This window comes from Euleptes europaea, chromosome 13 (genome assembly GCF_029931775.1).
Source record: "Euleptes europaea isolate rEulEur1 chromosome 13, rEulEur1.hap1, whole genome shotgun sequence".
NCBI classification, from domain to species: domain Eukaryota; kingdom Metazoa; phylum Chordata; class Lepidosauria; order Squamata; family Sphaerodactylidae; genus Euleptes; species Euleptes europaea.
In genome coordinates this window covers 46,099,311-46,119,569 of record NC_079324.1, presented here as the reverse complement: position 1 = coordinate 46,119,569, position 20,259 = coordinate 46,099,311, and the positions used below count along the sequence as shown (strand labels likewise).

At 44.7% G+C, this 20,259-nt stretch overlaps 1 protein-coding gene across 3 annotated transcripts in view; it reads right to left on the bottom strand.

Annotated features, from left to right (window-relative positions):
* Window positions 1–451: 451 nt before the first annotated feature.
* Window positions 452–20,259, bottom strand: part of BICDL1 (BICD family like cargo adaptor 1) — a 75,975-nt gene continuing 56,167 nt past the window's right edge. For 2 of the 3 annotated variants that reach the window (XM_056859562.1, XM_056859564.1), the window contains 4 exons: window positions 16,320–16,463; window positions 13,938–14,068; window positions 8,977–9,097; window positions 452–678 (listed from right to left, as the gene is read on the bottom strand). In XM_056859562.1, coding sequence (XP_056715540.1) covers window positions 478–678; window positions 8,977–9,097; window positions 13,938–14,068; window positions 16,320–16,463 — 597 coding nt within the window. In that variant the 3' untranslated portion in view covers window positions 452–477. Of the gene's footprint in view, window positions 679–7,412; window positions 7,522–8,976; window positions 9,098–13,937; window positions 14,069–16,319; window positions 16,464–20,259 lie in introns of all 3 variants that reach the window. The other variant, XR_008933742.1, reaches the window with a different exon arrangement.

Genomic DNA, 20,259 nt, shown 5'->3' with positions numbered 1-20,259 from the left:
GAAGTCTTTCTATCAGCACCACCTTTTACAGCCATGTTCCCCTTCCTTCCTAGCAAACATCTGGAGCTGGCTCCTTTAAAGTGATCCCTCTGGGAGAAGAGAAATGACTTTAAGACACCTGGAATACTCACAGCAGAAACAATAGACCCTGAAGGTTTTGCGTTTTCTTTTTCATGTTGCTTAAGGTATAGGAAAAAAAGGTCCTTTCAATTGCTATCACACTAGAGATCTGCAATTTTACTATGACATATGTAAACATTGAGTTCAGACCACGTTGGGTTGCAAATAGTGCAGAGTTCAAGGGTTAACTCCTTTGCCCTTTGGCGGTTTTCTTCTTTGATCAGAATTTGGGACCATCCATCACAAGCTGGGCTCACTTACCCTCCCCAGCTTCCTTCATCTCACCTCCCACCCCAAAAAGTTAAAAAAACAAAAAACAAAAAAGAGGATAACTGGAAAGTGCTTGCTCTGTTCCAACTAATTTTTCTTGAAAAAAGAAAAGAGGCGACTCCCTTCTGCCCCGACGGGCTCGGTCCCTTGCTGCTCAGGCCTCAGCAAGGGAGAGGGTCTGCTGCGCCGCTTTGCTCCAGGACCACTGGAGAAGGAGTAAGTGGGTTGGCTCCATTCCTTTGGATGTTTGTCCATCAGCTGCTGGTCAATGACCCTCTGCATATCATCCTGTGGCAGGAAGAAGGAAAGCCATTAATAGGAGGGGCAGAGAGGGAGTGCTTTAGTCATGACTTAACTGCAGGGGTGCAGTGAGAAGTACTTTATGGGGGGGGGGGGTAAAATAAGAAGGTACAGTGATACAGACAGCAGCTTTTATCAGCCCTGACCTGGATGGCCCAAGCTAGCCTGATCTCGCCAGATCTCAAGCTATGTAGGGTCGGCCCTGGTTAGTGTTTGGATGGGCAACCTCCAAGGAACACCAGAGTCATGAGGCAGAGGCAGGCAATGGCAAACCACCGCCAAATGTCTCTTGCCTCGAAAGCCCTATAGGGTCAGCATAAATCAGCTGTGACTTGGCGGTACAAAAAAGTTTTATCCTTACAGCAACCCTGTGAGGTAGGTATGACTGTCCCAAGGTCACCCAGCAAGCTTCCATGGCAGAGAGGGTGTCCGAACCTGGGTCTCCCAGATGATACTCTAACCACTACACCACACTGGTAGTTGAACAGAACTTCCATGTACGGAGGCAGTATACCTCTGGATACCAGGTACGAAAAGACAAAAAGGAGAGCTGTTGCCTTCAGGCCCTGCATGTGGGCTTTCTGGAAGCAGCTGTCTAGAAACAGAATGCTGAATCAGACTGGTTCTTATACTGTTTCATCAGGGTCTTCTTTATTTATTTAAATATGATTACCTCCCCCCCCAGTTTTCCTTTGGCTCAAGGAGTCTTACAGTAACAACTAAAACATTACAAGAAGTTAAAACCAAAATAAAGTAAACCCCACATAACACCCTTCCCCCCCTAAAGGATGCCTGCTGTTCATAGCCCATCAAAAGCCTTAGCAAACAAACAGGACTTGCTGCACCTCCTAAAGATCTCCAACGAGGGGGCATCCCCTGCCTCTTTGGGAAGTCTATTCCACAGAGTGGGAGACTCAACGGAAAAGATACCGGCTCTGGCCAATGCCAGCCACACCACTAACAGCCAGTAGGTGTAGGATTGCCAGGTCCCTCTTTGCCACCAGCGGGAGGTGTTGGGGGCAGAGCCTGAGGAGGGCGGGGTTTGGGGAGGGGAGGGACTTCAATGCCATAGAGTCCAGTTGCCAAAGTGGCCATTTTCACCACCTACCATATATGAACTTATTGTTGAATCCATTGTATGTTAGAAACACAGACTGTGTATGAAAATTCAAAAACACAAGTTGAGTGTATAATATAATTGACTGATGTAGCAGCAATTATTATTTATGTTGAAATACAATAGATATTAAAGAAAAGTTTTTGTTACAATACATAAGATACAAAAAAAACTTATTGTCAACATCCTATTTTACTCACGAGTAGTAAGTCAACATCCTATTTTACTCACAAGTAACAAAAGATACAAAAAATCTGTATTGTCAACACCCTGGTTTACTCACGAGTAGTAAGCCAACACCCTATTTTACTCACGAGTAGTGATATATATATATATATATATATATGTGTGTGTGTGTGTGTGTGTGTGTGTGTGTGTGTGTTTTCAATTTTGATAGCCATAATAGCTGTATTTTTTTGAATTGCCAAACCTCCAGGTGGTGGCTGGAGATCTCCTGCTATTACAATTGATCTCCAGGCGACAGAGAACAGTTCACCTGGAGAAAACGGCCGCTTTGGAAGGTGGACTCTATGGTATTATATTCCTCTCCAAACCCCAACCTTCCTCGGGCTCCACCCCAAAAATCTCCAGATATTTCCCAACCCAGAGCTGGCAACTCTAGTGGAGGCTGGTGCCATGGAAACAGCATTAGAGAGGCAGGGAAAAAAATAAAAGCAAGAGACTTGGGGGGGTTGCATATGTTGGAAAGGGGCAAGGAGGTTAGTTACTTAAATCTATAGGGGAAGAAAAGACCCAGAAAATTAAGTGCCCAGTAATTACATTGGGATGAAGGATGGAGCAGCTCATATGCATAAATATAGGAAATTAAGATATTCTGCAGAAGAGAAGAGACAATACCATATTAATATTTTAAATAAGCAAACCCTAGAGTCTGTGTGTATCTGTAGAAGGGCGAGGCTCTGTTAGATTAATTCACATTACTAGTTCCTGATTTACATTATTAGATGTGAAGCTCAGAAGCAGTAGAAACAAAGAGTAGTTTTGCTTTGCCAAAGACTATTTAAAGAGTTAAACAGAGAAGTAGCAGAGACACCTACAGATTAATCCAAAGTAAACATCTGTGAGAATACTGTGAGAAATGCTATACTGGAAAGAATAGGGAGGGGTTATCTCTTCTGCAGCATTTTTAACCTAGACGGAATGTATTTACTTCATTTATACCCAAGCCTTTCTCCCAAGCAGGTACCCAAAGCAGCTTTGTAAATAGGCTGTTATCTGAGATAGAAGGGAATAAACCCTGGTCCTACTCCAGACATGGAAGTGAAGGGAGGGATTTCCAAGAACAGGATCGGCCCCGCTCTCAACAGTTGTCTCCAAACGTTTTCCTTTAATTAAAATATACATGCCTCACTTTTAATTAATAATTCCAAAGTGGTTTTTAAATATGCAATCATATACTAATTAAAATTAACAAGAAAAAAAAGCAGGTCAAGTACATCCAACAGATACCATGCCTTAGAGAAAGGACAAAAAGACCCAAAAAAAACCCTACGCTAAATCATCCAGGTTCTTAAATACCCAGATCTTCAATGGCTGCCAGAAAACAAGCAGCAAGAAAAGACAAACAGATTTACTCCCAGAAGGCTAGGCTGTCAAACATCCCAGCTCACCACCATTCAGACAGCTAGGACTGCGTCAGGTCCCCACACCAACCGGCCAGGGGATGGGAGTGTAGGGTGGCCAGATCCAGGTGGGAAAACTCCTGGAAATTTGAGGATGGAGCCTGGGGAGGACAGGGACCTCAGTGGGGTACAATGCCACAATGTCCACCCTCTAAAACAGCCTTTTCTCTCTCCAGGGGAACTGTTCTCTGTAGTCTGGAAATGGGCTATGATTCCAGGGGATCCCCAGGTCCCACCTGGAGGCTGGCATCCCTACAGAGAGCAAAGGGTTGTACAGAAGGACTCCAGATGTTGACTGGAGGAGTTGGGTAGATTACTATGGAAGGGGATGACCTTCAAGACAACTGTTTAGGGCTTTAAACACCAACAACACGATTATTAGGCAATTAAAAAGGTAAAGGTCCCATGTGCAAGCACCGGGTCATTCCTGACCCATGGGGTGATGTCACATCCCAACGTTTACTAGGCAGACTTTGTTTACGGGGTGGTTTGCCAGTGCCTTCCCCGTTAGGCAATTAGGCAACAGAATTATTGCCTAACAGAAATGCAGTCAATGTAGTTGGGATACTCCATTTGATGAGCTCTAGTTAATAATCTATCAGCTGTATTTTGAACTAGGTGCTTCTCAACACTTTTCAAAGGCAGCCCCATATAAAGCATGTTGCAACAATCCACTCTGGAGGTTACTAGGGCATGAATGACTGTAGCTAGGTTCAGTCTTTCTGCACAAGGGTCCTCCTATGCAGTTTAAAAAGTACTTCCGTTCATCAACAGATGCATCCAAGGATCCAGGTGCATGCCCATTCTACCTAGGCTGCAGCTGTATCTCCAGATCAGCTGCAGCATCAGCACCGAGTTGTATCCCATGCAAAGTCTCTGCTGGTGGAAGGGATTTACGACAGTGGAATAGGACTTCTCAGCCTCCCCTCTCCCATTGCAGCCTAAAATGCCCCCCAAATGCTGCTCTTGGGGGACAGTGGAACCCCAGGAACATCAGTGAGGAGTTGAAGGTCTGCCATGGGAGGGCAGAATTGGTAAAAGCAACCCTCCCTTCCATCCATTGAAATGTCCAACCCAATATCTGACTTATATGGGAAAAAGTAATCCAGACAAACCAGTGGTTGCCCATTCACAGTGCTGCAGGGGGAGGGGCAAATCCATCTGTACAACAGTGGGTAGCCCAATATCCACTGACAGAAACTCTCTGTATACAGAGAGCTCTGAGTAGAGTTGCTAACCTCCAGGTAATAGCTGGAGATCTCCCACGATTACAACTGATTTCCAGCCAATAGAGATCAGTTCACCTGCAGAAAATGGCCACTTTGGCCATTGGGCTCTATGGCATTGAAGTCCCCCCCCCTTCCCAAACCACACCCTCCTCAGGCTCTGCCCCCAAAACTTCCCAATGATGGCAAAGAGGGACCTGCCAACCCTAGCTTTGAGAGATATTGCACATGTGCAATATCCATCACATATTCATCCTGCCCTTCTTCTCTAAGGAACTCAGGGCAGCATCTATAGTTTTCTCCTCCTCCAGTTTCTTCTCACAACAACCCTGTAAGGTATGGTAGCTTAACAGTATGTAAGTGACCCATAGTCACTCAGTGAGGTGAGGCTTGTAGCTAAGTGGCAATTTGAACAGGATTCATCAGTCCTAGTTCAAAAAATCTCACTGACTCTCAGTGTGGATGCAGGTGGCTCTCAGGACAGGCAGGGCCTTCACTCTGTGTCTTTCATAACAATGGATGTTCCAGTAACATTATACATACATTTCAGTATGTACAGATCATTTAATGTCAAACTGAGATTAGCCTAGTGAAACAGGCCTAGGTGCTTGGCGTGAACTTGGCATAAGGAATAATTTCAATACAAAAGGAGTCCAGTGTAAAAAACAGTGAATATTAACTAGACTGTTGGTGAAGCCAATGAAGAAAAACAAGGATTTTCAAGCTCTTATGTGGATTATATCAGCAAATGCTTGGTTGCCAGGAGTACCATCAAATGCAAATGAATACCAATGAGACTCACGTCCACTCTTAACACAACACTAGCATCATCTCTAAACTGATACAACCAGGGAATTGACCCTAGAGAGGGTTCACCTAATATCTGTAATGGGTTATAAGCTTGCCATCGCCTGTCTCTTAAAGCTGTTGCTAGCTCTTGGCAGAAGCTGCTTTTGATATCATTCAGTAAAAATGAATACATTTTTATTCCAGCATAAGCTTTTGTGGACTTCAGCCCAAGTCTTCAAATGAAATGAGCGAATCCTCACCATGCGGGCATTTAATGTAGTTTAAGTACGTTCTGAGAAGGTTGATTCTGTTCTAAAGTGTTTTAAAAACAATGCAACTACCATGAGGAATGCAGAAGACCCAGTTTGCTGGGAGATAAAACTTTCAAATGGGAACTATTGACATAAGGAGCTGTTTATAGGAAGAGGAGCAGAGAGATGATTTTCATATTTTGATTCACAATAACCAGCCAGAACTTTGTTTACTGGTACTGATCTAGTGGGTACTGTATGATTCAGCAACGAGTACCCATAAGCATAGCAAGATCCAGTCTTGGATAACACTGCACAAACTCCAACCCACATATGTTCTTAATCCACCAATTCAATAAAAATCGTGGAGACCAGCTCCATGCTGCAGGCGAAAGCCATTCACACCCCAACAATGCAGCCACATTGCACTCCACAGAGTTCACTGTAAATGCTTCCAGCCATCCAACCAGGACACAGAGTAGTTGTGGAAAGGGAAGTTTCCCTTACTGAAAGAGAGTGTGGAGCCTCCCTGTTTATGTTATGCAGGTTCACTGAAACCAGGAATGTCCTTGCTCTAAGTTCTAGTGACATCCTTAATTTCACACTGAAAAAGCAGTCCTATGCAGATCTACTAAAATCTAAGCTCATTGAAATCAATGGCATTAGAGTAACTGTTTATTCATTTAGAAAGTGCCTATGCTCCCTCTCCAGACAACCTGCTCAAGGCAGAACTCTCCATAGGGCTGCACTGTGAATACCCTAGCTTTTAATGACAGGGAATATTCAATGATGCAGTCTATTCAGTTAGCGGCTCTCTAGAATTTGTTTTCCCCATCACAGGTCCTCAAGATCCTTTTAACTAAAGTTGCCAGGGACTACTATGCAAAGCTTGTGCTCCACCACACAGCTATTGGCTCAGAGATTCAGTTCTAAAATGCTGTAACATACTATTACAAGTAAGTAATAAATCAGTGCAGTACATTTAAATACTTAGGAGTCACTTTTGGTGAGACCTTAAATTGGAATTCACATTTGGTAACCATCAAATCCTCAGCTTTAAGGATTGTGGGAGCTATTCTGAGATTTTACTATAGCAAAGGGGGGTTAATTGATCAAGTTTTAAAATTATTTCTAAGTAAAGCTGTCCCCCACTTACTATATGGTATTGAAGTGTGGGGATGTAAGGAACCTATTATGTCTAGTCTGGAAGCTATTCAAAATTATATTGCCAGGCAAATTTTGGCACTCCCGAAGGAGTCCTCTGCGGCTCTGATGAGAGCCAAACTCGATCTTCCTCCTCTTAGAGCCCGCGTTCATCTAGCCATCTTAAAATTTTGGAGGAAAAATAAAAATGCTAACATATTAGTTTACTGAACAATCCTTTAAATTCTTGCTGAGCAAGGATCCAACTCACCTTCATATTAATAATAATATTACAAGTAAGTACATCAGAGAAAAAAGCATGCTTAAATAAAAAAAGAGGCGCAAGGAGACAGACCACCAAATTCAAAAAGGTCCTTGTTAAAATGTGGCATGACTGTGAAAGATGGCGAGAGAAATGATAGAAAACCAACAGAAGAGAACACGTGGGAGTCCGTAGATGCTTTCATTCCTTCCATTAGATGATGAAGCGACACTGAACTGGGATGGGATGGGGACAGGATGAGGTGGGCATGACAGAAGGGTGGGAGCTCACCTTAAAGGCAGGAGGGGTGTACGACTAAAGCTGTTGTTACGGGAACTGAGAAAGGCCACTAGATCAGAAACCAAAGGAGCCATATAGTAAAAAGCCCTGAGGAAGCAAACTGTAAGCACAGGAGAGAAGAGAGAAAAGGAGAATACAGAGAAGTTGAAAACAGGAGAAAAAAGGTCAAGGGGAGGAGGGGAGGTTTCTACTGGGTTTATGCGTGAAGGGTGGGAAGTGGGGAGGAAATAAGGCCTGGTTTACACATACATGTTAACCACTTGAGAAATCAATCATCTCGTGGTAGACTTGCATGTGTGAATAGGCTGTCTCAAATCTGCCACCACAGATCAAATATTTGAATCGCCTGCAGTCATCTCAAACGTAAGTCTTTTTCACCAGTGGAGTCCTTTCACACACTGAGCTGCCAGCCATCAAGTGTCGAGAAATCAAGCACCTTGCTTGCATGAGAAAAGCAGGCTCCAGCTTCAATGTATGTGCTCTGTACTAGGCAACATGAGAATCACCATCAGCTTTGTCTCCTTCAAACACAGCTTATGCCCATCATAAACAGCCCAGTCCTCTTTTCCCAACAGTGTGATTGTTAGGAACTCTGGGTTCCGGGGGCAGGGGGTGGTGGAATGTCTAACGGAGATCTTCCAGCCGTCTCAGATTTAACCCAGGCCCACCAGATCATTCAAACTAAAATAGCCACATTTTCTAGAGCCCATCATTCAAATGAAACATGGCCGTTTTCTACAATGCATACTACCGGTACATTATTCATATTCACATATCCCACAAAAAACACACACAACATGCTGGGGACAAAAGTGTGTAGATCTCCTTCTGTAAATGGCAACGATCTCTCGATTGTAGTCAGACCAGTGGAGCCAATTGTAATTTATATCGCTATGGCACTGTTTGAAGTAGGTTATGATTCAATTTTTATGTTTATTGGGCTATAATTCTTAAGATCGTCTGGTTTTGAAGTCTTTAATAATATGCATTGCCTTGAGAACACAGGAAGTTCTGTTTTTATATAATTTGGGGGGATTATTTACGCTTAATTTTGCTCATTAAGTTAGGACCATTCTCTTGGATCCCATTGATTTGGCTCAATTTTGTAACAATTTTTCAAGTGCTTTATACCAAAGCTTCCTAAACTGTGGGTTGTGACCCCACATGGGGATGTGTAGCTGAATGTGGGGGTTGCGAAAAATTTGGCAACGGTAAAAGGTTATATGTATACCACATAATTGTTTTAAAATTAATTTTTTATTATTTATTATCTGTAAATGTTTAATTTGTATACCTATTTTATATACCTGGGCTCGCATAAAAATTTCTCTGGCGAAAAAGGGTCATGAGTGGAAAAATGTTTAAGAAACCCTGCTTTATACCATTGTTGTTGTTTTTACCTGTTTTTGTTTTTACTTAACTCTGTCTAAAAGACACTCAAAAGTGTTTCCAAGGAGGCTAGGCTTTATGAGGGATGCTCCTTTTTGGTGTTGAACCAAGGCAGTGGGAGCTGTTCTGGCTGATGAATAGGTGCGGGGGCTTAGCCTTCTCTTACCTGCCACGCCTCAAGCTGCTGAGAAAGATTAAGTTTCTGTTGGATGGCATCCAGGAGCTGACTATTCAAAGACATCATATCAATCTTGCACTTGGCTAGTTCCATTTCGACAGCATTCTTCCTGCAAAGCAGAGCAGAGACTGTCTCAGAGAACACAAATACAGAAGTAGCTCAAGGAACAACGTTCGATTTGAGAACCAGCTCAACCGACAGTGAAATCAAAGTTAGTCACACGCTTATAAAGCAAGAGTTCTGAATGAAAATTTCTGTTGCAAAACTATACTTTCCATATCTTGTTCACTTCAACCACACATAGGGCTTTGCCAACTTCCAGGTACTAGCTGGAGAGCTCCTGCTATTACAACTGATCTCCAGCTGATAGAGATCAGTTCACCTGGAGAAAATGGCTGCTTTGGCCATTGGACTCTATGACATTGAAGTCCCTCCCCAAACCCTGCCCTCCTCAGGCTCCGCCCCTCCTGCCCGTGGCGAAGAGGGACCTGGCAACCCTATCTGGAGAATTTTACCAACAGGAATCAAGTGCAAGGCCAGCCACATCCAAGACAGCAAGCTCACAAGGCCCAGCTAGAGTTGTCATCCTACAGGTGGGGCCCAGAATTACAGCTGATTTCCAGACTCCCCTGGAGAAAATGGCTGCTTTGAAGCATGGAATCTATGGCATTGTACCCTGCTGAAGTCTCTCCCCAGGCTCCACCCTAGGGTTGCTGGGTCCCCTTTGGCCACCAGCGGGGGATGGGGGGATAGGGTTGCCGATCCAGGTTGGAAAACACTTGGAGATTTGGGGATGGAGCCTGGGAAGAACAGGGACTTCAGAGGAGTATAATGCCATAGAGTCCACACTCCAAAGCATTAGTTTTCTCCAGGGGAACACATCACTGTAGTCTGGAGATGAGCTGTAATTCCAGGGGATCCCCAGGTCCTACTTGGAGGCTGGCATCCCTACTCCATCCCCAAATCTCCAGGAATTTCCCTAGAGTTGGCAACCCTAAATCCAGCCTCAAGTGAACAGGCACTCCAAAGTCCTTTGCCATGTGGCAGAGAATTCTGGGACCCTCTGTCTCTTTCCCGCTCTCCTCCACTGAGAGGCAGCATGAGGGACATAGCCAATGTAGGACAACAAATACGGCACTCTCCTAAATTCGACTGCTCAAAGTCAGACAATCCAAAAGATGGAGCTGGGCCTGTCCCAACTTCACAATTAAAAGACCTTCTCCTCACTATCGAAGGGTACAGGGGAACATTGGAGAAACAGAGTAAATAATAAAGGAGCTAAGTAAAAAACTGGATGCATTTAGAAGGTCTGAGATAAGTAAAATCATCCCAGGGGATGACATTATTCTGGATAGTGCAGAACGGAATGATGTCATCTAGCTTATGTGGCCTATGCTTTACATTTGGGCTGGCTTAGACAATTATATACTTGACCTGTGGAGACCCCTGACATGCACTTTGCCCTGTCCCAAAGTTTTCCCCCTGTATAATGAAGGGTAATTGAAATATGCTCCTTATGAACAAGCTATGCATGCCCTATCCCTCTGCTTCCTTTCTGCAGACCACGGGTCACCAACCTTTTCTTTAATGAGAACTACTCATCCTAAGCTATTATACACACAAACACAGAGACACTATCAGGTCTGTTGATTGAGCCTTCCTGAGTCTTTGAGTCTCATAAGAGCACTCTCTCCCACGATTTTTTCCCCTGGGTCTTCCAGGGGCTGCACAAACTTACTCTTCAACAGCCAGCAAGCTACCAGTATCGTGCAATCTATCTGCTGGAGGCCCCTGTTCTGGATAAACTATGCAATCAATCACCACAACATAATGTCAGTTTCTGGAACTCAGATAAAAACTTAGCTATGATTATTAACATTGAGCGATGCTCAATGCTCATCATTTGATGGGCAGAGAGGAATAACAGGCTGCCATACTGAGATAGACCGTTGGTCAATCTGATCTCGTAGTATCTGTACTGACTGGAATTTGCTGTCATGCAGGGTCCACCCCAGTCCAGACCCAAGATCCTTTTAACTGGAGAAATCATGGACAGAACCTGGGTCTTATGCATAGCACAACTGTACATCCTACAACTGAGTTTTGGCTGCTAACTAGAGTATACTGTATAGTGTGTACTTCTGGGGTGGGCCCAAACAGCCCACTCAAAGTGACTCTGTTGATGGAGGCTGAAGCAATGTTGTTCCCAAATACAGCGCTCTATATTTTTCTCCATGTGGTTCAATGACAGCCACTCCTTTATGCTGGAAAAAGCAAAGGTTGTGGCCCAGAGACATCAATGGGATCGAGGTTAAATTTATCCACCAGCGTGGGAGAGGGACAGATTTTGCTCCCCTGTCAAAACTGTTACTGCAGCCCTTTTATCACAGAACTCAGTGGGAGCCAATGAAATCAAAGCTTGTCTCTGCTCTACATACTCTGGGTTGTGTTTCCTAGCAGACACCCAGAATTTGACAGAACATCTATGAGCTAGCTGTGTGGGTGGGTATGCACCACTGGTCATTCTCATCATCCTATCAAAAATGCCTGCATAATGAATATTCACTCGCTGCCTCTGAAGCAGTGGGCAGAACAAGTCCACCGGAAGCTTACGGCGGAATAAAATTTTGTTGTTCTTTGAAGTGCCACAAGATGCCTGTTTATTTGTCTGCAAAGCTGCTGGAGCAAAGGCCGCCAAATGTTCCTGCACTGTAAAAATCCCTACCACTGAATGAATATTAAACATTGGGATTCAAACATCCCCAGAAAGGCAGCTGGTTTCCATAGATACAGGAGAACCAGTAACCCACACACATACTAAAATGTCAGAAGCTGGCTTTTGCATCAAAAATCAGCAGCCAGCCAGTTTCCTCCTTCTGCCAACAGATGGCACTGCTGTGGTGGGACTTTAAAGGAGATTGGTATTCTTCCTTGCGTGCCCAAAAGTGCCCCTTGAGATATGATGACCAAGTCCTTGAAAATAACAAGATTGAGCTGTTGTGCAGTTTCCCCTAACAAAGATTCTGCTGCAGCCTTGTGTATTGTAATAAAAAGAAACAAAGCAGTAAGTGTAGTGAAGACCTGACTAAGATTATGGGATGCATTTGTCATTTTTAAATATTACAGATTTAGGGTATCCTACTGAGTAGCAGCATAGTGGCTAACGGAATTAACTGTGAATCAGGACTTCCAAGTTCAAATCCCATCACTGCAATGAATTCCACAGTAATAATTCCAGAGGAGCAGCCATCTTAGTCTGTGGCAGAAAAATTACACAAGAGTTCAGTTAGGGTTGCCAGCTCTGTGTTGGGAAATACCTGGATATTTTGGGGGTGGAGTCTGAAGAGGGCATGGTTTGTAGAGGGGAGTGACTTCAATGCCATAGAGCCCAATTGCCGAAGTGGTCATTTTCTCCAGGGGAACTGCTCCAATTGCAAAAGAGGCCTGGAGATCAGTTGTAATAGCGGGAGATCTCTAGCCACCACCTGGAGGTGGGCAACCCTAAGTACAGTGGCACAACAGATGCATGTATCTGAGGAAGTGAGCTCTGGCTCATTAACTTTTATGTGCTGAAATACATTTTGCTAGTCTTTAAAATACTACTGGACTCCTGTGTAATGAATTAAGTAAGTAACCTTACTCTTAGGGCCAAACTAAACGCCACAGGGTAGCTTGTCTGCCTCGTTCAGATATAAAGAAAAGAGTGGGGGAGGTCTATTTTTATATACAAGTCAAGGAATGCACAGATGAGCTAAACTCTGCACTCTATCCCACCTCTCCTTACCTCGCTGGATCCCATAGCTTTGAGCGTTATTCTCCCAGCCCAGTTCCAATACCAGAAATGAGTCAGGTTGAGAGAAAGAGCAGATAAGAACAGAAAAGGAAGATGGGTGGAAGCAGGGGGGTGTATCACTCTTCTCATCTTTTTGCTCCTTTTGCGTGAAAAAGACCCTCCCTCCCATCCCAATTGGGCAGACATGCTAATAAGCACATGCAGGCTGCCCTGTTGCATCTACCTGGGCCATTAGCTATGCTTTAAATATTCCAAAGCATGATGCGAGGGTTGCTGTTTATTCAGACCATCCATAAGACCCAACTCTAAAAGCCACCAGAAAGGGACATGCAAAAAAGAAGAGGGAAGAATAACCGTTTGCAGGACTGTAGTGGGAAGGGGATATTGGGGTTTGATCCCCTCAGTAATGTGTCAGGTCCCGCTCTGAAGTTTCACTTTTCCTCAAAAACAAACCCCACAAGTAAAAATACCAACATCAAAAAGCATACAGTATATGTCGCAACTTCACAGGAAGAAATAAACATACTCCAAGCTTCCAGTATTCTGGCCAAGGAATTCAAAGACAATGGGATGAACAACAAGCACTAGATCAGGGGTGTCAAACTCAATTGTCACGAGGGCCGGATATGCCATAAATGTCACTTGGCTGGGCCGGGCCATATCAAGAGTGGGGGGGGGGGCTGCCTCGGCTGGCTTGCAGGCCAGATGCAGCCCGTGGGCTTTATGCTTGGCACCCCTGCACTAGATACTTGTGTTTTTAAATGTGTCAAAATCAGGTTTGCTTTTATTATACTTTAGCAGTTTAAAATACAGTGCATGTATTTAGGCTTCTGTTGTTCTACAATGGCCCTGCTCTACCCCACCTAGGGTTGCCAACCTGCAGGTACTAGCTGGAGATCTCCTTCTATTACAACTGATCTCCAGCCGATAGAGATCAGTTCACCTAGAGAAAATGGCCACTTTGGCAATTGGACTCTATGGCATTGAAGTCCCTCCCCTCTCCAAACCCTGCCCACCTCAGGCTCCGCCCCCCCCCAAACCACCGTTGTCAACCTTAAACCCACCCCATGTTGGCTTTATTTGCTTGCAATACCATTTCTGGCCACTGCCTTGAGCGTCACTGGGGTTCTACCCAAACATGAACAATGCTGCTTACTTGGCAATTGCTTCATCCCGATCCCTGATGGCCTTCAAGAGTTGTTCGCTTGTGTCTTTATCATCAACAGTCCCTCGGAGTCTGTCCCTTTCCTCTTTAAGGGAAGTCATTTCTACGCTCAGTAGTGTTACCTGGCAAGAACCAAAAGAAAATTAGCGAAAGATCTGGGGTTGACACTACTTCAAGGTTGTCTGCCCTGAAAGTACCACAAAGAAAAGATCGAAGAGGAGGAGGAGGAGGAGAAGAAGAGCTGGTTTTTATATGCCGACTTTCTCTACCACTTAAGGAAGAATCAAACTGGCTTACAATTACCTTCCCTTCGCCTCCCCACAGCAAAAACCCTGTGAGGTAGATGGAGCTGAGAGAACTGTGACTAGTCCAAAGTCAACCAGCTGGCTTCGTGTGTAGGAGTGGGGAAACAAATCCAGTTCACCAGATTAGCCTCCGCTGCTCATGTGGAGGAGTGGGGAATCAAACCCGGTTCTCCAAATCAGAGTCCACCACTTCAAACCTCCACTCTTAACCACTACACCACGCTGGCTCTCCTAGCAAGGGCTAGGGGGTCACCACATCACACTCACAGTAATGGCATTTGGAGGCAGCGGAGAAATGATTAAATCCTGCTTGTTCTGTCTAAATAAAAAGCCAGTCCTTGCAATTTAAAACCTTGAATTTCTAAAGATCACATGCTAGAATGCAAAAACAAACAAAAGCCCCAAAAATATTGCTGCTAAACAGCTTTAAGCCATTCCCATAAATTGTAAGAATCAGCTTGTGACTTCCATACATTTTGAGTCTCCAGTTTCAAGTTTGTAGTCCCTACAGCTATCTGGAAGCTGTGTTAGGATAACAGAATGCAGAGGACCCTAGAAGTCTTTTTAAAAATACACTACATTGTTCACAGGAGAAATCCAATGTTGTCATACATATCCAAGGACCAAGCATGCTATTTTTTTGCAGATAATCTTTTGTTCTTTTTTCTCTTTCTTAAAAAAACCCTCTACCCCTTCTTGAAGCCTCATAGCAGTGAACAGCAGCTCAACTATATTCATTACTCTTTGTCCCTTAAAAGACTCGTTATCAAAATAGGCCATATAAAAGAATCCAAGAGAAATGAAGATGGTAGGAGGGCTGGAAGGCAGAGAAGGGAACAGGTAGAAAACCAGTTTTTAAGAACACTAAACTCAATGGGGGAAAAACCCTCCCACACATGGAGAACAGTCAGTTCCTCTGAACACGGGGGGAAGGGAACAGCACAGGAGAACAATTCTGAGAAAATTCAGGAGCAGGAGTGTAGCATTTATGTTTCCCTGCCTCTCTCTCTCAGTCTTCTGGCTTTATCCCATTGATAGCACTTGGCCATTACGGTAGGAGAGGGGGGAACCTGGCCAGTCAAAGGGCAGATGTGCAGACAGTGTATGTTTTGGCAGATCTGCCTGTGTTATTTTTAAATTTTGAATGTCCTTAATTCTGTGTTTTTAAATTACATGCATTTTTTAAAAATCTGTGCTTGTTAGCCATCTTGAGTCTGAGGAGTTAATGGGGGACATAAATGATTATTTATTTATTTTTTACTTGTCAAACTTATAGCCCTCCCTCCCTGGCAAAAGCCGGGCTCAGGGCAGCTCACAGTCATATAAATATACAATATACCATAAAACATCATAAACATAATTAAAACAATGGATTATAAAACCAGCTCTATAAAATCTTTAAAATCACATAATTCCAACGGTGCATTTAACTGCGACATAAGGCCACAGCTGGGCCTGCTGGTGGGTCAAATAAAGGACAGAACCTACAGATAACATAAAACACTCAGGAAGGGTGGAGTAGGGTAGGGAGGCCAGCACTGATGAAGAAAACCATAGCTGGCCTCAACCGTAAGCCTGGTGGAATAGCTCTGTCCTACAGACCCTGTGGAACTCCATGAGGTCCCACAGGGCCCTGGTCTCACTAGAGAGAAGATTCCACCAGGCAGGGGCCAGGGCTAGGGTTGCCAACCTCCAGGTACTAGCTGGAGAGTTCCTGCTATTACGACTGATCTCCAGCCGATTGAGATTAGTTTCCCTGGAGAAAATGGCTGCTTTGGCAATTGCACTCTATGGCATTGAAGTCCCTCCCCTCCCCAAACCCCGCCCTCCTCAGGCTCCGCCCCAAAAATCTACAGGTATTTCCCTACCTGGAGCTGGCAACCCTAGCCAAGGCCGAGAAAGCCCTGGCCCAGGCCAGTCGGACACTCTTTGGGCCGGGGACCACCAGCAAATTAGTATTTAAAGATCTTAAAGTTCTCTGGGGGACATATTATATAAATTAATTAAATAAAATCCATACAAGTCTATTCAAATGCGTCAAAACCATCCCACATAGGACAGTGCTTACCTGGCTGTGGAGTTGCTGCAGCTCTTCCAGGCTCTGCCTCAGTTTCCCCCGCTCACCTTCCATTAGCTCCCTCAGGGCTCTTGAGTCCTCACTTGTCTGCTTGATCTGATCTTCTAAGGCATCATCGTCACTTCTACGAGAACTCTGGCAGTAGAAGGGAAATAAACTTGTTCAGCTATCATCACTCAGGGTGGAGGGAACATGAAATTAACACGGTTTTTGCACTTATAAAAAAATTGTAGCATAGGATGCTTTTAAGGAAGTATTATCCATTGTAGTATGCCGCACACCAGAGAGTAACGTAAGCAAGAAGAGGCAGGTGCACGCCACAAAGAACGTACAATGTAAAATTCAACAGTGGCAGGGAGGGACAAAGTTAGCAGAGGGTTTATGTGAATTATGCAGTTGTATGAATTTAGACTTAAGTTCAGAGGAGGAGAAGGAGGACTAAACTGTGATTCTCAAAGGTTTTCTTAAGTGGAGCCTACTTCCAGACTTAAGAACATAACATAATAACATAAGAAAGGCCCTGCTGGATCAGACCAAGGCCCATCAAGTCCAGCAGTCTGTTCACACAGTGGCCAACCAGGTGCCTCTAGGAAGCCAGTAACAAGACGAGTGCAGCAGCACCATCCTGCCTGCGCTCCACCGCACCCAAAACAATAGGCATGCTCCTCTGATACTAGAGAGAATAGGTATGCAGCATGACTAGTATCCATTCTAACTAACAGCCATGAATACCCCTCTCCTCCATGAATATGTCCACTCCCCTCTTAAAGCCCTCCAAGCTGGCAGCCATCACCACATCCTGGGGCAGGGAGTTCCACAATTAAACTATGCGTTGTGTGAAAAAATACTTCCTTTTATCTGTTTTGAATCCCTCACCCTCCAGCTTACTCTGTCGAGGACTGGCTTACAAAGTAATGTCACACCACTTTCCCCCTTCCCAACTTAAAATGCAGGAATCTCATACCACTTAACACTGAACTGTTTTATTTTCATTTTAATACTCAAACAGACAGCAATATTGCTATTTATTTATAAACACAACACACAGCAGCACTCTCACAAAAGCCACAGGAAGCGGCAACTGTGTGGTTCGCTTTCTTAATAGCCTGCCTGGCAGCCCCTACATCCCTGTATCTTTCTCTTTTTCTCACTAACCAGGGGAAAACTAGTCTACTTGCTTCCTCTGCAGCAATCCACATGCTTTAGGAGCTGCTGCTGCTGGCATTCTCTGCCAGATTCTTCACACGGGGATTGGGGACCTGCCCTGTCCTTCAAACACAAGACCACCTCCTTCCTTTTTCTTCACTGCACCTGTGCCTTTTCAAGCTGCAGTCAGTGTGGCCAGCATCCCAGCTTCAGAGAGAGGTGAGGAAGGGCCTTCCCATGAGATAGCCAGGCTGGAACACTGCAGTTGCCATAGCGACTGCAGTGCCTCAGCCCAGTCTTGGGAAGGCCGTCCTCGGCCTCAGGAGACATCCATGTCTTCAAGGCCCAGCTCAGGGGCTGCAATCACTACGGCGACCACAGCACATCCTGGTGGGCTTCACTGGGAAGCCCAGAATGTCTTGTAGGATCCTACGAGGCACCTGGGCCTCCTAATGAAATCTGCCACAGCACTTGCAATTAGGGAGGTAGAAGTAGAGATTAATAGACGTGTGCTTTGGAGTGGTTTAAATCACTCCTTATGGGCAGAAGGTCCCTGTTGGGGACCAGTGGTCTTCCGTGTGGGACCTGTCAACAAACAACAACAAAACTAACAATGGCAGGCTTTCAGTCTCCACCTACAATGCAGTGTACACTGTATTTTTCTTTTTTTAGGTGAGAGGAAACATTGAAAGCAGGCAGCACGGATCTGCTTGCGTGCCAGCTCGAAGGGTCCGGTTTTTGGATCAGTCCGGATATGGCATGTACAGATAAGGGACCTGTATTGGGTTCTAAGTGGAATGTGCATACGGTATTACTCCCATTCTGCAGACACTCCATTGGTTACCTGTGTGGTGTAGTGGTTAAGAGCAGTGGATTGGAGCGGTGGACTCTAATCTGGAGAACCGGGTTTGATTCCTCACTCCTTCACATGAGCAGCGGAGGCTAATATGGTGAACTGGATTTGTTTCCCCGCTCCTACACATGAAGCCAGCTGGGTGACCTTGGGCAAGTCACAGCTCTGTTAGAGCTCTCTCAGCCTCACCTACCTCACAGGGTGTCTGTGGCGGGGAGGGGAAAGGAAGGCGATTGTAAGCCGGTTTGAGTCTCCCTTAAGTGGTAGAGAAAGTCGGCATAGAAAAACCAACTCTTCTACTACTACTACTACCACCAATCAGGTTAAATTCAACATTCTAGCTATCACCGACAAAACCCTTACAACACTGAATCCATGCAGCTGCAGGACTGCCTCTCCTGCTATGTTCCACTGCGATAGCTGTGCTCATCTGAGCAAAGCCTTATGAAGATGCCACCCTGCAAACCCGTGAAACCGGCAACTGTCCATTTCCATGCATTCTCTGTGGTGGCTTCCACATTATGCAGAAGCCTGAGGCTACCAGAAAGCCCCCCTCGTTTTGATCATGTCATAGACTGTGCAAATCCCAAATGTTCAGGATGGCATTCTTATAAAGGGATCAAAACTATAGTATAGTGGGTCAACTCAGGAAGTTGCTTCTATAAGAGACAGTATTACAGTATGTTGCAATGTTTATTGTACATTTCACCCCCACTTTTTATTGCAATTCAATATCTTCAGCCTTTATAACCTTTTCTTCAGTATGGTACATCAAGCGTTAGTTTTGTTGCTTGCCTACATTTACTGTTTTGCTGCCATAGACCAGGGGTATCAAATATATGGCCTGCGGGCCGGATTGGGCCCCTTGAGAGCTCTTATCCGACCCACGAGCCAGCCGAGGCAGCCACCCCCTACCCCAGTCCTGATCTGGGCTGGTGAGCTTGCTGTGTGTTTGCCAGCCAAGGCAGCCACCCCCACCCCGCTCCCGATCTGGGCTGGCAAGGCATGGCCCAGCCCAACCAAGTGACATTTATGTCATATCCAGCCCTCATAACAACTTAGTTCACCACTCCTGCCTTAGACAGTTCTCTTTTTCTTTTTGCTAGTATTGTTTTCCAGTTCTTCAGTCCTAGCCCCACTGCATTATTTGCTCTTTAGAGATCTTTGCTGTTTGACTGAATTGTTTTTATTGTTTTTATCATATTTTGTAATCTGCCTTGAGTCTCAATGAGAAAGGTAGGCTGTAAATGAACTCAACAACAACAATAATATCTGGATAATTCTACCCTGAAACATATACTGAAAGCTATGCTCTGTATAAAGCACAGGTTGAGATGGTAACATTGATATTAAATGGATAGGTCAAGGCTGCAGTGGTGAGAAAGGGAACAGATAAATGCATAAAAGGATAAAAGCATAGAGAAGACATGGCAGAAGGCACACAGGTGAGCATGAGAGAAGTGGATAAAAAAAGTTCAAGAGTAGGTAAGCTTCTACCAAATAAGGCGTGATGAGGAGAGCGAGAGATGATGCAGACAAAACAGAGAGGTGAAGAACTTTTCAAGGAGACCACTAGAACCTTGAAGTTGATCTCAAGCACGACAGGAACTCGGTGTAAGGGCTTAAGATTGGTTAGTATAGTCAATTGACATCCCAGGGTTCAATCAGACTCCCAGGGGCATTCTTTCTGCTCCTAACTCCATACATTAAGTGCATAGTGATACAATCCTATTCATAGTTACTCCAGTCTAAGCCAACAGATGCCAGGTCTGCAAAGGATTGCACTGTAAGGGACTTGCTTTCATGCAAGCAGAGACTTTGGCAAAGGACTCCATCTTTCCCAGGGCCACTAGGAACCCACAGCTCTTCCCATGTTATGTGCCTAAACTCCTCACCACCCCGACCAAGTCACAACACAGGAAAAGGTGAGTG